General features: G+C 42.8%; 1 protein-coding gene across 3 annotated transcripts in view; it reads left to right on the top strand.

The window, feature by feature from the left end:
• Pcsk5 (proprotein convertase subtilisin/kexin type 5) overlaps positions 1–17,283 on the top strand; it is a 434,973-nt gene that overhangs the window by 252,285 nt on the left and 165,405 nt on the right. For all 3 annotated transcript variants that reach the window (XM_059259884.1, XM_059259894.1, XM_059259903.1), the window contains exons 11-13: positions 1,428–1,545; positions 2,421–2,609; positions 13,970–14,106. In XM_059259884.1, the coding sequence (XP_059115867.1) occupies positions 1,428–1,545; positions 2,421–2,609; positions 13,970–14,106 (444 nt within the window). The remainder of the gene's footprint in view (positions 1–1,427; positions 1,546–2,420; positions 2,610–13,969; positions 14,107–17,283) is intronic.

Genomic DNA, 17,283 nt, shown 5'->3' on the forward strand with positions numbered 1-17,283 from the left:
GCCTTGTGCAGTGCCTGTCACACAGAGACCCGGAGGGATGGAAGAGGGACAGAGGGGTCAAGGGATGCAGGGTGGACAGAGGGTGAACAACAGGGCAGATGGTTCAGTTTACAGGACTACAAGGAAGAAGACGGTGGACAACATTGGTTGGATTTCAGTAAATCTGTTGACTTTGTATTGATCTAAGAAGACTTTAGGAAGTAAGTAGATGGACCAGCTATGTGTTTGAGAACTCAGAGTAGTCAGAGCTTCATTCTGTGCCAAGAGAGAATATGGAAAGTTAGAACAAGGGCTTTGTATAGGAAAAGTCAGTAAGGCTAAGGGTCCAAGCTTTCACCAGACACTGGAACAGAGAGGCTTCCCAGGAGCAAGGGATCAGTGAGGAGGTTGCTTTCAAATTTGCACAGCATGGTATTCTAAAGAATTGTGGATTTTAAGCAACCCATAGACATGGGAAGCTATGAGATTTTTGTATAAGGTAGTTAATGCAATAATAAAAAAATGTTTTAGGCAAATCAGTTATAAGATTAACTTTGTGTTGACTCTAAAGATACAAGTGTGGTTCAATGCAAAATGGAGATTTTAAGTATTCAACAGGGATCTCAAAGTATTTTTAGAAGGAACTGAACATGTAGGTTTTGCTGCACCATCAGTAAAATAATTCTGTATTTAACTGATATTGCAGAGACAGTTACATCAAATGCAGGTCTAGATCAGCATATATTCTAATTGAAAACTAATGGATTTGAAGTCAAGAAACTAGCATAAAAGTCTAGAAGCCTCCAAATATTTTATGCACATAATTTAATGAATGCTAAAAGAAAGATAATAATTTATGCCTTTGGGGGTATTTAACCTAATTGCTAGAGATGTCAGAAAATTGATATTTCTTGCATGTGAGTTCTACTTACACTGAGAAATTGTGTACATTATCATTTTTCTTTAAGGCTATTAGTAATTTTATCTCATAAAACAATGATGTCATCGTTTTCAATACAAATGGTTAAGTGGGGTCTTGGATCAAAATAATATGGGTTGGAATCCAGCTCAACCACTGACTCAGTGGTCAGTTTGGACAAGTGTCTCTCTGTGCTGTGGTTTCTTCGTCCATGAGTGATGACAGTAATCACACAAACATCACCAGATTGTTGAGAGGACTAAACATAAAATGTAGACTGGTGTCTAACTTGTGGGAACAAGTCATAAATGGCCATCATATTGCTAGTAATATTGCAGAATCAATGAATGATCCACACTGATCTTATTTTCTTATTGTGATTATTTTGTTTGCTTTTCAAGTCTGGCTGGAAAGATAGCCAGGATCCCCCAGGTTGTGTCTGGGGTGTCTGTTGAATGGCACAGTGAGTCAGTGTGGGTAGCAGTTGATCTAGCCACAGTAAAGCTGACCTGCCTCTTGCCTTCCACAGTGAGCCACCTGTATGGATTTGGACTGATGGATGCAGAAGCCATGGTGATGGAGGCGGAGAAGTGGACAACCGTTCCTCAGCAGCATGTGTGTGTGGAAAGCACAGACCGACAAATCAGGTAATGCTTGCTGCCTGCCAGCAGCCTGGCAATGTCCAAAATGAGGCCAGAGCAACTGCTGCTGAACATGGAATCTAGAAGTACATAGCTATAAAGTTGAGGTAGAATGTTATACCCAACAATCCTTCCAAGGGAAGCCCTGTACTAGTGGGCTATCCTACATTTCCTGCTTGTCAGTGTCCTTGCTTGATGAAGCAAGAATTCTTCCTATCTTTATGTGCCTCAAACTTAACTACATACTACGTAGTTCTCTGAAGAGTGTTCTAAAATAGATAGCAAATGGTATTGCATATCCCTCAGAGTCGTGGAGCCTGTTCTCCAGTGTGACCTCCACACACTCAGACATTGTGTTTGTAGTGTTTACCCAGCAGTATGTGAAGTCACTGCCAGCTGCTTGATCCAAAGAACAGCATTCATCTCAGGGGCCTTTCGGGAGTTCTTGGCTTTCTCCTCAGAAACCTCTCTGCCTGGAAAACTTTGTGAACTTTATTTCTGGTTGATGATGAACACACAGCCTTATAATCCTAGGGAAATGTGTTAGTAAGCACTGAAAATGGGACAAAGTTGTGGTTTGCTTTGGTTTGGTTTTAAATTTTTCCCCATTCACCTCTTTCATGGCACAGAGTAAGAAAGCAAAAAATAAAGGGGAGCGGAAAGTTTATTTACCCAGCACATATTCAACAGAAGACCTTTGGCTCCCCATCACTCGCATCTTTCCCTTTAAGTGACCCAGTCCTTTACGTGACTGGCACTGTTGTCCCTTAATATCCAGTGAGCAGCTGCTGCCCGCATTGCACTCTCATTTCAGGCTCTCGGTCCACTCACCTGATTTCTGCCATGTGTTTTGTTCATACCCTTCCTCTCTCTCTTGCCAGGACCATTCGCCCTAACAGTGCAGTGCGCTCCATCTACAAAGCCTCAGGCTGCTCGGATAATCCCAACCATCATGTCAATTACCTGGAGCATGTAGTTGTGCGTATTACCATCACACACCCTCGGAGGGGAGACCTGGCCATCTACCTGACCTCACCCTCAGGAACCAGATCCCAGCTTTTGGCCAACAGGTACATTGAGGGCCTCTGCCTACCAGGGTGGGGAACAGCCATACTTGCTATTCTTCAAGGTAGCTAGAAATAGCTGCTCTTTATTCCTATCCTGGGGACCAATTGAGTGGCCCTTTGGATGTCATTCTCTCTTAGCACCTAAGTAAGATGGGAAGCTGCCTAGCATCCATAAACAGGGAAGGGTGGCATTCTGTAGTTGGGTACCAAAAGGGTGCTGCAGGAAAAGTTGAAGGCCATTTGTTCTTTATTCTAAAGAGGAATTGCAGAGCACTGAGACACAACCCTATCACGTGTCTAAGGACGTTTCACACAAATAAACTTCATTCATCATAAGACAGTAAAGGGAAAGGCAACAGCAAGAACACTAGTCGATGAAAGTAAGTGGGAACCCAGACTCTGAGATCTTCAAGTACGTTCCATTTCTGTGCGTGGACTTCCTGTGTTCTTCTCATAAAACCCTGTCCTTCTAGCCATGGGGAACCACCACCCCCACCCACCCAGGAGAGGGGGTGCTTCATACTTTAACAATGGAATGAAGCTTTGCCAGAACCAGTATGCAGTAGAAGAGATGTGAGGATTCCACTGCCTCAGACCCTGAGGCATTCCCTCCATGCCCTCCTGCTGCTGTAGACAAAGGCCCTTAGCTGCTGCCTGCTAACTAATTGCCCTACCTGCTTCATCCCAACAAACAGTGCATGATTAATGGAAGTCTCAACAGCTATTGTTACCAAGGCTAGGGCAGGCCTTTCTTGTTTTTTGTTTTTGGGGTTTTTGTATTTGTTTGTTTGTTTGTTTTTGTTTTTTGTTTTTTGGGGTTTTTTTTTTGCTTGCTTGCTTTTTTTTTTTTCTTTTTCTCTTTTCTTCATCATTGTTCATCAGAATTTAACTTGAAAGAGCATCCTGGTGAAACACTATGGAACTCAAAGACAGGCTTCATGTAGGCACGCCTCTTAATGTCCTGAGTTCCTCCCTGCCTTGCAGAAAGCCAGCCTCTCTGCTGTTGCTCCTTGCTGGGAAAACTCTTGTGGGTTCCTACTGCACTTTGCCATCTATTACTGACATCCCACAAAATGACTTCCCCGAGGAAACCCGCCAGCCGATGGGCTGTGGATGCCATCACAGGCATCTGGTGGCCTGCAGGGTCACTGGCTTCAGGGCACGCATGTGTTCCTCCACAGTCGACATCTGCTTTGCTGTTTGCAAAGTGCTGAGTGCAAGAATACCCCAGAACTTGCATCCTTGATCTGCACTCAGAAGGTTCACCTCAGCCGCCCCCATTCAGGTTTGCAGCAGTGTCTCGACCCGAAGCGTCTTAAAGAGTTGCTCTCTGGGTATCTCCTTCTGAGTCCTGAAGACATGTGCCATCAGAAAGCAATAGCAAGACTAGAGAGAGCTGGAGGCACTGAGAAATAGAAAAGATGTCATGAAACGCAGTCATCTACAGCTCCCCCTAAACTGTTCTGAGGAGCTGGCCCTTTAAAAGTGTAATAGCTGCACCTGGCCCCAGAGCCACCCATGGCACATCTGCCATTCTTGTGCTTAACACTGGGAATATCCCTCCTACCTAGGTAGCTAAAGAAAGATGGTTTCTTCTGCCATTCTTTTCGTCTGACACAGTCCAAGGGCTCCATTTTGTTACAGGAAATCACTCCTCAGTATCTCTTAGTTTTTGACTTAGTGGCGTGGAGACCTTGCGACCTGTCAGCTTGACCCTAATTCAAAGCACAGTCCCAGCATGGAAAGCTTAGAACAGAATGTGGGATAGGGGAACAGACACACTGTGGCACAAAAAGAGGTAAAGAGGTGAAGAAAAGCCCTGCTGTGCCCTTGGAGTCCTTCAGGTTGGTCTGCAAGACAATTCTTTGCCTCGAGGAAGAGGTGACTGTCAGGATTTGAAGGCTGAAGGCATCTGTGTGCCCAAGATTATGCCTAAGAACAGTGAATAGTTGCCATACCAGACGTTCAGCCTATGTTTTGAAGAGCAGAGATTCTTAGCTGAGTGTGGTGGCACCTCCTGCCTATAACACTAACTCTAGCAAGGCTGAGATCGGAGAATTGTGAGTTCAAAGCCAGCCTGGGCTGCATAGCAAGAACTTGTCTCAATAATAGATAGATGATAGATAGATAGATAGATAGATAGATAGATAGATAGATAGATAAACAAATAGAAACAAAATAGATCACTTAAAGCAAAGATTACAGTTAAAAAGTAGGAATTAAAATTTTAAAGCAAAATTTCTCTAGCAAGGCTCTTAGAGATCATTCATACTCCTCTGGTGGCAGAGGTTTCCCATCTCATCTGTCCTCACCCTGCTTGCTAGCTTGCTAACCTGGCTGCCACTGTGGAAAACTCTCTATGGTCTTTTTGGTCTTGGTTTGTTTTTTTGAGACAGGATCTCACTGTGTAGCCACAGCTGGCCTGAAAGTTATTATGTAGACCAGGCAAGCTTTGAACTCAGAGATCCTGAGATCCTGCCTGTGCCTCAGGAGTGCTCCGATTAAAGGTGTGGGCCACCATGCTCAGCTTCCCCAAGGCTTTTGACGCCAGCTCTCCACCCAGGTTTTACTCTAGGCCCACGACAGAGGCAAAAGTGTTAGAAGCTTAGACCCTCGGGGCTCTTTCCAGGTCATTGTCCTGTGATGCTTCCCCCAGGCTCTCATTTTCCTTGACATTTCACTGAGAAATTTCTTCACAACCGCGGTTCAGCCATTGACCACTGCGGTCCCTGGACAGTCTGGTTTCTACAAAGTGCTGAACATGGCAGTTACATCTGCGTGGGCTGTCTGGAGCCCCTTGATGCCTCCCCATCCCCAATGATGGGCAGCTCCTGTGGTGAACAGCTGTTGGGAAGAGAATGGTTTGCCCAAGCAGCTGCAGGTGCTAAGTGCTGGAAGGCGCTCAGCAGCATTCAGAACTCCAGGCCAGTTTGAGCTTTGTACCCCATTAGCCCAGCATGCAGGCTTCCCTGGTCAGCCACTGTTGGTGATTTAGTGGGTTGGAGCTTTGGGTCACCAGAACTGTCCTGGGGTGGACAAATGGCCATTTCTTAACCTCTTCTTCTTTTGCCGTCCCTGCCTCTTGGCCACTATCCCCTGCCTACCCAAAAGCCAAACTGACTTCAGAGCACATGGCTTATTCCAAAGACAATCTGGAGGTCAGACTGGAGGGTCGGAGGAAAGCTGGTGGGGTCTGGAGTCCTTGGAAAACTCATAGACGAGAGCACTTTCAAATACTGTATACAAAGTGTACAAATACTGTGCACAAAGTTTCCAAACAAAATCTTGTCTCACCAAATTCTTCTATCAACTGTACTTGTTAGAATTATGAACAGCTAGTTCCTCTCCAAACTGCCCCCTCCCATCAAACTGCATTTTAGGCTTAGTTTAATTTTTTTCCAATTTTTGGCCTCAAAATGAAAGCTGAAACTTTGCCTCCTTTCCTAAATTTGGTTATGGAAATGTATCTCTCCTTCTAATTATAGTCTCAAGTAGAGAGGTTACATTTTGTAGTCTGCAAGACCCCATAATTGTGCATGAAATGTAGTAATTATGCTTTAATCATTTTTGTCACTGTCCTCCCTGGAAAACTGTTGACATTGGTAGACATCATGGAGTATAAATGCATTTGTGACTTGAATCCAGAGAAGTAAGTTTCCTCATGACATAGATGTAGTTGTATCCGCCTCCCAGGCTTGGTGCAAGTAAGTGTTTGATAAGATAATGTACAGTACATCCTTAGCTCTGGGCCTAGCATGTAAGCATTTAACAAGCAGTACCCTGCTTACACAGTGCTTCTCAAAACACCCAGCCAGGGGTCTTATCAAACCCAGATGCCTGAGCCCTGCTCACAGGTTCTGATTCTGTGGTTCTGGGGTAAAATTAAGAAGCCCCATTTCTATTAAGCTAGCTGAGATGAGATCTACCAACCCATAGACCACCCCTCAACCCCAATTTAAAAGATCACTCAGATTTTCTTGGTTTTGTGTTACAAAATATCTTATATGTGGTATTGTCCCAGATGCTGTGCAAGTAATTTACAAAGGCATTTATAATGCAAAACAGACTCCTGCATAAGAACCATATATTCTATAATGAAGTCAGTCTTCTGCAAGATGAGGCACTCCATATACCCACAAAAGGGGGTGTGTTTGGGGGGACTTGGTACTATATTTGTTGAAACTTGACATTTAAAGGGGAAAATTCCATTTAAATATTCTAAACCTCTCTAGCACCAATATCAAAATAGTTCTTTTTGGAAGAATTTGTTTTAGCTATTTTTAATTGTGTGTGTGTGTGTGTGTGTGTGTGTGTGTGTGTGTGTGTGTGTGTACATGTGCACATGAGTACAGGTGCCCATAGAAGCCAAAGGTGTTAGATCCCCTGGAGTTGGAGTTACAAGTGATTGTGAGCCACATGGGTGCTGGCACCTAACTAGGGTCCTCCAGGAGAGCAGTAAGTGCTCTTAACTGCTGAGCCAGCTCTCCAGCCCCCAAAACATTTCTTAAGCACTTGAAATAAGAAAAAGAAGGAACCAAATAGTATGTTTTAAATACCCAGTATCATAAACAATCTGTTATACTTGAGCTCAGTGGGAGCTTGGAGTTGCCAGTAAGCTCTCCCCTAAAGTGTGACAAAGCACTTACAAAGTAAAAGAGGAGAGAAAGCCCTTCCAAGAACACAGTCTGATGCTGGACTACAGTGATAAATCCTGTTTGAATAGTAGATGGTGATTCTGAAATTAAGACCATTTACAGTCTCAGAAACAATTATGATGCATGGTTGCCAGTACTCATAAAATGCCTTTTATTTAGCTGCCACACCTTCTTGGAAGCGTGTTGTAGCTGTGATATATTGACTAGACTCTTAAATGAAAGGAGGGGGGAAAAATCTCATGCTAATTATATGAGTTATTTCCTGATGTGCTACACATAATGGCAGGCTCTTCTAGCAGGCTTCATCCAAAGTAATTAGTTTGAAAACCACTCACAAGTGTAGGGCTGGGGCACCATCTTAATAAGTGGCTGTAATTGGTGCCAGTTGCACCTATCATTTCACTGAGCCCACAATTAGGAAGTCAATCGTGACAGAAGTGACTTCTCTATAGCAGAAATGGTCTGGACATGGTGCCAATCGACTCTGGCTTTTAGTGCACCGGCTCTGTCTTATTAACATGTTATCCACACTGATAATGTTGGAGCATCTTCTGTCTCTATTGGCACAGCACAGGTATGCAGAGTGGGCATTAGACCTCTGGGTTGCTTAAGGGAAAGCCCCCAATTAGAATCTCTTTAACAGAGAGCCTTGGTTTTGCACCTGAATATTTTATGGACAAATACACTCCCTGAAATGCCAAGCTAATCTACAAGCTGCATCAACTTTTCCTGCTTTAAAAAGAAAAGAAAAGAATAAAAGACATGCAGTTTTAATTACAATGCTAAAAGACAAAAATTATCAAAATATGAATCAAAATCAGAGTATGGAGTTACATGTCCCCATTGAAACTACTGCTACTCATGAAGGCCAAGATGAGACCAATGCGCATGCCCAGTTAGCTGACACAATGGTCCTGTCCTTCTTTTTCCTTATCAGCTCTCAGCAGAATGTCAACGTGTGTCTAGCTGCATTTTCATTCCTCAATGTTTAGATTCACATGAAATTAATGGACATCTCAAGTCTGTAAAGTGACGAGGCCAGGAGAGTGCCTAACCATATACGCATAGACAAAGCAAATACATATCTCAACTTTCAAACAGTTACTTGAACTTGATATTACAAGTATCTCTACTTGGCATCAATTCTTCGTTTCAAATGGGATCTGAAAATGATCAGCAGCAAGGGATTTATGTCAAGAAAGGACCACAAGGAAGGAGCATAGAGCCTGCCAATCCAGCCGGCCAGTAACTGACCCCTGAGCAATTAAAAGTTGACTTGGAAGCAAGTCAGTGGCCTCAGATCTCCTTTTGCAAGTTTTGATATGAGACTGTGAGCCAAATGTCCTTGTTGCTTGAATTGCTAAATGGTCTTTTTATTAAAAAAAAAAAAAAAAAAAAAAAAAAAAAAAAAAAAAAAGCTCAGAGCCTGACATTGGGGTGAATGCTGAAAGATCAGAGAGACAAAGGAACAAGCCACCTCTTACCTCCAAGACTCCTCAGCCCGAAAAGCTTTCCTCAGCTGAAAGACTTTAGTTCCTCTCTACTCATGCCTTATATACCTTTCTCCACCCACCATATCACTTCCTTTTTAGTGCTGGGATTAAAGGCATGTGACTTCCCAAGCAAAGGCATGAGATCTCAAGTGCTAGGATTAAAGGTATGTGATTCCCAAGTACTGGGATTAAAGGTGTGTGCCACCACTGCCTGAATCTGTTTCTCTCCTAGACTGAGTCAATGTCATGTAGTCCAGGGTGGCTTTGAACTCACAGAAATCCAGACAGAACTCTGCCTCCTGAATGCTAGGATTATAGGTGTATGCCACCACTGCCTGGTGTCTATGTCTAATCTAGTGTTTTGTTCTGTTCTCTGATCTTCAGACAAATTTTATTAGGGTATACAATATATCACCACATGTCCTGTCTAAACTGTTTGAGAATTCCTTTCAAGTTCACTCTTGGAGGGTTATTCTGTGACAACTTACTGCCACGGTGCCCTCAAATGGCATAGTGGGCGCAACAGTCCAGAGTGAGGGCTGCAGCACAGAAGGAAGGAGTTGTTCTAACTGAATTTCCCTCTCAGCATACTCCCTCTGATAGCATCTGAGACAGCTCCTGGTCCCTACCTCCACATTGGTGCCTTTTGATAGCTTACAAACATCCTCCTTTTAAGAGTGGTAGTCAATCACATAATGACCCGAGAAGTTTTTGGTGATGTCTAGTTTTAAGCCATAAACTTGTGAAATGAGCCCTGTTATTCAGTGGGTTATGGAATCTCCATTCACTGTAGCCACCTTATTCTACTGAGGGTCAATTATTGTGGGAAAGTGCTCCTGTTTAAAAGATACCAGAAAAGAAATCAAGCACAGGATATGATGTGGTCCCTGTTCAGGGGCTACCAACTCTCTGTTCAGAGAGTTAAACTTTATACTCCAACAAGACGGGTAGGGCTTCACACACAGGTTGGGTTTAAGAATAATTGCCAGCCATTCACTGCACCAGGGAAAGCCACAAAGAGTATTTGCATACTCCCAAGAACTAAGCTATCCTTTACTAAGAGGCTCCATTGACGTCTGTTTCCTTCAGGTTTTCTGAAATTAATTATTGACCATGAGACTGTTGAAGAATGCTGCCTGATAGACCTTTTCTTTCTTGCAAAGGCACAGGAACACATAGGTGGTGATTTTTACTGCCTGTTGGCTTTTCTAGGAAATATTGCTAAGTCAGCCACTTACCTACCCACACAATCCAAACACATGCCACTGAACCCTGCAGCATTAGAAAGCAGCTACCATTTTGGAGGGAATCCCAAACATATTGACAGTTTTTCTTTTTTTAAATCTGGTTTCTAACATTAGTCTTTAAGAAGATGGGAGCAGTTCTTTTTGGTTTTCTGGAAATACACATTTTCTCCCAGAGCCGATCTACATGGAAGGCCACATGGCCAACGAGTTACTTGAATAGCCATGTGACTTCCAAATGGCAGTAACTGACCTATACCCTGAGACAGTGCTAGAGTTATATCCCCTCCCTTTTGCCTCTGTGACGCTCAATGCATTCTTCTAGGTGCACATAATTTTGGATTACTAAAAGAAAAAAGCTATCCATACCCCCATTTTTTTAATTTCCAGCATGTGTTCCAACGTCACAAAATCTTCATCATCTTTGGAACATTTGTAGTCACATCTTCGTTATCTGCTCATGTAAATGACATGGTTTTTTTTTTCTTATTTTTGATTTTTCGATTTTTCAAGACAGGGTTTCTTTGTACAACCCTAACTGTCCTGGAACTCACTCTGTAGACCAGACTGGCCTTGAACTCAGAGATCCACCTGCCTCTGCCTCCTAAGTCCTAGGATTAAAGGCATGAGCCACCCCCACCCAGCCTGACATGCCTATTTTTATTGTACTCACTTATACATTAGATTTTTTAATTAATAATTTTTTATTCATTGTACACACTAATCAAAGATCCCCCTCTTCCCTCCTCCTGCCTCCCAAGTCTCCCCCCCAACCCACCCCCACACCCCCCACAAGAAGACAAGGCCTCCCATAGGGAGGCACATCCAGTAGAGGCAAGTCTAAGCCCTTCCTGCTGCCTCAAGGCTGCATGAAGTGTCCCATTATAGGTAATGGGCTCCAAAAAGCCCCCTCATACACCAGGGATGGATTCTGATTCTACCACCAGGGGGCCCCCCAAGCAAATCAAGCTACACAGTTGTCTCGCCATGCAGAGGGCCTAGTCCAGTCCCATGCAGGCTCCACAGCCATTGATCCAACTTTCATGAGTTCCTACTAGATTGGTTTGATCATCTCTGCAGGTTTCCCCATCATGATCCTGATGCTCTTGCTCACAGAATCCCTCTTCTCTCTCTCCAGCTGGACTCCTAGAGCTCTGCCTGGTATTTGGCTATGGATCTCTGCATCTGCCTCCGTCAGTCATTAGAGAAAAGCTCTGTGATGACAGTTAGGGTATTCACCTATCTGATTGCTGGGGCAAGCCAGTTCAGTTCAGGCACCCTCTCCACTATTTCTAGTAGTCCAAGCTAGGGTCATCCTTGGGGGTTCCTGGCAACTTCCCTAGCACCGAGTTTCTCTCTATCCCCATGATATCTCCCTCCATCATTGTATCTCTCTCATTGCTTTCCCACTCCTCCATCTCTGTTCCAGCTCAACCATTCTATTCCTTATGTTCTCATCACCCATCCCCCTGTCATTTTATCTTATTTAACTGTGTCCTTTGCCCTACAAAAGCTTCTCAGTTTCAAGAGGTCCCATTTATTAATTGTTGCTCTCAGTGTCTGTGCTACTGGTGTTATATTTAAGAAGTAGTCTCCTGTGGCAATGCGTTCAAGACTACTTTCTACTTTCTCTTCTATCAGGTTCATTATAACTGATTTTATGTTGAGGTCTTTGATCCACTTGAACTTGAGTTTTATGCATGGTGATAGATATGGATCTATTTGCAATCTTCTACATGTTGACATCCAGTTATGCCAGCACCATTTGTTGAAGATGCTTTCTTTTTTCCATTGTACAGTTTTGGTTTCTTTGTCAAAAATCAGGTGTTCATAAGTATGTGAGTTAATATCAGGATCTTCAGTTCAATTCCATTGGTCCACATGTTGGTTTTTATGCCAATACCAAGCTGTTTTCATTGCTGTAGCTCTATAGTAGAGCTTGATGTCAGGGATGGTGATGCCTCCAGAGGTGTCTTTGTTGTACAGGATCCTTTTAGATATCCTGGGTTTTCTGTTTTTCCAAATGAAGTTGATTATTGTTCTCTCCAGGTCTATGAAGAATTGTGTTGGGATTTTGATGGGGATTGCATTGAGTCTATAGATTGCTTTTAGTAAGATTGCCATTTTTACTTTTAATCCTACCTATCCATGAGCATGGAGATCTTTCCATTTTTTGATAGCTTCTTCAATTTCTTTCTTCAGATACCTAAAGTTCTTGTCATACAGGTCTGTCACTTACTTAGTTAGAGTTACCCCAAGGTATTTTCTATTGTTTGTGGCTATTTATACATTAGTTCTTAACACCTCTTTATTCTTGATAAAGATTCCATTAAATTTTTTGCTCTACATGTTTTGTATCCTCCACACAACACCACAGGAAATATCACTCTAATTATTTCAACTAGAAAGAAATATTTTATATAAGGGAATTAAAAACTTATGAAAAGCAATTGGAAGCTCCAGAAGAACTGGATCCCAGCTGGGATTCCAGATGCAACTCTAGATCAAATGAAATTAATAAGCAGAAACTTTGCTCTTTTTTGTTTTTTGGGGTTTTGTTTGTTTGTTTGTTTTTGAAGCAAGGTCTCACTTGGACTCCTGGAGTTCACTGGCCTTGAACTCACAGAGATCTGCATGCCTCAGCCTTCTAAGTGTGAGAATCTTAACTTTTATGAGAATAATTCTATGAGTTTTGATAAATCTCTGTTGCTGTATGACTGCACACCACTGCTTCCAAGATCCCTCACTTCCAAGCATCCTCCCCTGCTCTTATATTCTCTCCTCCTTAGTACCCCATGACTGTTTTTTATTGTTCTTGCCCCTTCTAGAAGTTGTATGGCTTCAGTCATGTGGCACATATTCTTTGTGTCTTGCACTTTTGTGTCAAATGATGTTTGGGAAACTCACATGAGCAGGTCATACTTCGCTTGTTGACCAGTTTACGGGTGCTGTAAGGAGAGCTCAGAAATTCAGAGCACTTGCACCCCTATCATAAGGACTAGAATTCGGATCCCAGCACCCATGTACCAAGCCAGATATCCCAGCAATGCCTATAACCCCAGCTCCAAAGCAGGTAGAGGAAGGAAGATCACTGGGCTTTCTGGCTTCCAGGGCAGCTGAGAAAAATTCAAGCCCAGACTCAGGAGGGTACCCTGCCTCAAGAGGAACAGGCAGAGAATGATAGAAGCTAGCACCAACTTCTGGCCTCCAAACGTATTTACACACATGCACACTCACACAAACATGCACAAACACACAGACCACAAATAAATAAATCTACCAGGTGGTGGTCATTGAAATTTACATGGTTTTTAAAGATTTTTTTTAATTTATGTGTATGTGTGTGTACCTATATATACAAGTTTATGTGTGCCACATGCAGACAGGTGTATTTAGAGGCCAAATGAGGACATGAGATCCCCTGAAACTAGAGTTACAGGCATAGGGTGCTAGAAACCTAGCCTGGATCCAGCCCCTTTACAGGTTTCAACAATTATGAGCATCCGTATGGAGTTCTTTCTGTGGGTTTATGTTTTCAGTTCAGTAGGATAAATATCTAGAAAAGAGATTGCTGGGCAGCTGTATGTAAAGTGCTCTTTGAACTTTATTGGAACTCTAACGGTGCTTTCCAGAGTTTGGGTACCATTTTTGCATCGCCACCCCCAGTATAAGAGACTCTGGATGCTCTGCAAACTCAGCACTTTATGATCAGTCTTGTGGATAGAGTCTTAACTTAGTTTTTATGTTCCCTAAATGGCTAGCTAATCCTTCCAATTTGCTACATGGCTAGCCCCAGGCCTGCTTCTTTGTTGTGGAGCTATGATGCTATGTGTGGGTCTGGCCATTGGTGATGTCCAAGATGAAGACCATGGATGCTGATAGATACAGAGACTGCTGACCATGCTTTGGGTTATATTTTCAGCTTATTTTTGATTGATATATACACCAAAAAAATTCTTACGGTTTTTCAGGCTATTTGACCATTCCATGGAAGGGTTTAAGAACTGGGAGTTCATGACCATTCATTGCTGGGGAGAACGGGCTGCTGGTGACTGGGTCCTTGAAGTTTATGACACTCCATCTCAACTGAGGAACTTCAAAACTCCAGGTAAGAACTCATTTCAAATCCATTTGTGTTGTAGAAGGAAATAGTGGGCTATATTTGAACCAAAGAATGTTCCACACTCGCCCTACTCTGATTAGTTTGGTCATAACAACAATCTGACACTGTTACTTCATAAAGAATCTCACGGTTCCGGAGGTTCATTTAGCAGCCTACTCTCTCCAGAACTAATTCACCCCTGCAGGATCTGCTTACTCTGAAAGATCATCATTGATGTACTGATGGAACTAGAGCCCAATAGCCTAACTACCTCCCAGTAGGCCCCACCTCTTAAAGGTTTCACCCCCTAACTGCACTGTGTATAGAACAGGCCTTCAGCACATAAAGGCATGAGTGATGTGTCACTACCACATCTGGACGGCACTCCCGGAACAGCGTCACCATTCTGGGCATGATTCATTTCATTCACACTTTGGTTATCTGCACATCTTCCAGTCCTCAATAAAATGGGATAATTTGAGAACATGATATAAGGAATAAACATGTAGCTATGAATGAAATGCAAACTCTGCAGCACTACACCTGACCCTCTTTTCTATAGTTTGTAAAAAGCCAACCTTGTTCACCGGCAATAGTTTAAACTGCATTATAGGCACACTAATTCACAAACAAAGAGATAGGTTTCCTTAGCTACTTTTTGCTTGTTTGTCTCTCAAATTTTAATTTTCGATTCAAACAAGACAGTGAGCTAAGGCTGAGCCACCTAATCTGGTTACTACCAAAGGGGGAAATGATGGTACTCTGTCCTGCATGAACCTACGAGCAAAGGAAAATAAAACCCTTTTTGGTGTGCAGTATGGAAACTACCTTGTTAACTGGGATCCTTTCAGTTCCTCTGAGGTTCCACAGCTGTCTGTCAGTTGAGCCCCTTCATGCCAGTGTCTAAAGCTTCTTTGTCATGTGATAAAGGAATGCACATACAGTGGGAGACTACATTGCCCATGGTAGAACCCTGTGTAGTATTGACTCACAAATGAGTCAAGTAGCTAGTAAGTATGCAGCCTCCCATCTATCCACAGACCCCTCTTCAGCTGTCAGTAATGCCTTCCTTGGTGCTCTGTCCATTTGCAGAAGGGCCAGACCTGAGAGACACTTTAGGACTTACAGCCATGTACTGTCGAAGAACAGGATCACCCAGACATTCTGTAACTATAACTCACATTCAGCGAGCTGCAGAAAATAGAGGTGCTCAGGAGAAGTTGGGGTGAAGCTCAGGTTCACCCACACTTTGCTTGCCTGTTAAGGAAGTCGGGAAGATCCATTTGGACCATTACGATTTGAGTATCTTTCCCCTCAATTGTTTGGTGTATACAGCTCTATACTGCCATGTAGGATCTAAGGCCCCATAATCAGGAAGGCCTAACCCTATGGTGCATCCAGGGGTGAGGCTAGAGAGATGGCTTAGCAGTTAAGAGTGCCACTATACAATCATAAGGACCTGATCCCTACACCAAATAACAAGTTAGGTATCCTGGCATGCACATACCTGTAACCCCAGGAACAAGCCTGTAGCCCCAACTCTGAGCAGGAGCAGAGAAGAGAAGACTGTTGGAACTTGATGACTTGAGAAAACATGATCCCTGAGTTCACAGAGAGAGCCTACCTCCAAGGAATGGGTTCAAAGTGATATAACAGGACACACAACATCCTCTCTCACTGCTGCAGGTACCCACACATAGGTGCATATACATAAGTAAATAAAGTGATATTTTAAGTTTTGTTTAAAAAAATAAGTATGTCCCACTCAACATCAGCATGCTATCTGAGTATAAAGGGGGTCAAAGTTTTATCCAGAAATCAAATATTTGTTCCACAAACGCAAGGTTGCTAAAGAAGACAGACCACAAACCACAGTTCCTAGACGCTCACCTGTTTTGGTAATTTACTTAATTCCTAGGGCTTTCTCTTCCTTTCTTCCTCCTAGTCAGTGTCCCTGTCCCGGGATACATGGAATGTAGAAGGAAGGTAAGAACGACGTGGTGACTGAGCTGTGCTTCACAACCCACTGCATCTCCCAGTTATCCATCAGTAGGTGTTCCTGCAGGCCCCTAAGTGTCAAGAGATTCTGTAGAAAAAAAAATGGGTGTGCAGCAGTGGTATATCAAGAGAAGTGTAGATGCAGAGGGTGTGTTGTCTGTAGAGGATTTGAGGCTTTTTAAAGTAAGCAAAATACCTCTGTTTTTTATCATCACCCAACAGGCTCTCAACCAGGGCTTTTAGTTAAGCAGTCAATACAAGCAAGAGTCATGGGGTAGAGAATATAAGCCCTCTGTCCTGAAGGAGGGCAGAGTCTACCCAGAGCTTCCTATAGCATCATGTTACAAATCTCTCTGAGTAGCTCAGATTCAAGTTGGCTTCTCCTTACACAGTTGGCCCTCCATGTCTGTGTGCTACAATTGTTCCGTATCCATGGATTCAGCCAAACCTATATCAAAAAATATTGGGGAAGGGATTACATTTATTGGATATGCATTGGCTTTTAACTCCCTAAACAATACAGTATGGTGATGAATTGGTAGTATGACTAACCCAGAGACAATCTGAAGTATGCAGGCAGATAATCTGTAAATTCTATGCAAATGCTGTGCCATTTTCTATAAGAGACTTGAGCTCCTGTGGATTTTCATATCCATAGAAGGTATTGAAACCAATTCCTCACAGATGTTGAGGGGCAACTGTACTATTTAAACATTCACTTTAGCTGGATCTCTCTGAGTTCGAGGCCTACCTGGTTTACAGAGCAAGTTTCAGGACAACCAAGGCTACACAAAGAAATTCTCTCTCAAAAACAAAACAATACTACTAAACATTCACTTTAACTATAGTCAAGCCCAATCACTTAGATATTTTCTTTTCATACCTTATTGATCTAATAAAAATATGTGGTCTTTGTGTATCCTTCCTTTCATTCTTTTATCTCAGGGTTAGTCACACCTTAGATGAGGGACTTTTCAGTTTACAAGTGTATTTGTCCATAATTCTCTCCTTGTTTCTGTCACACAGAGTCCTGTGGTAGGTTTCTCTGTTTGTGATTGGTGAGGGATTTCTCTAGCTGCTGAAATTTTTGTTCAATGTGCAGAATTTCTCTAGCTCAATTTGATGGTAGAATCATACCAAAATCTAGAGGTTCCTACTGCCACACTGAGTTTAGCTTTGTATGTT

Source organism: Peromyscus eremicus, chromosome 1, assembly GCF_949786415.1.
Source record: "Peromyscus eremicus chromosome 1, PerEre_H2_v1, whole genome shotgun sequence".
Taxonomy (NCBI): Eukaryota; Metazoa; Chordata; class Mammalia; order Rodentia; family Cricetidae; genus Peromyscus; species Peromyscus eremicus.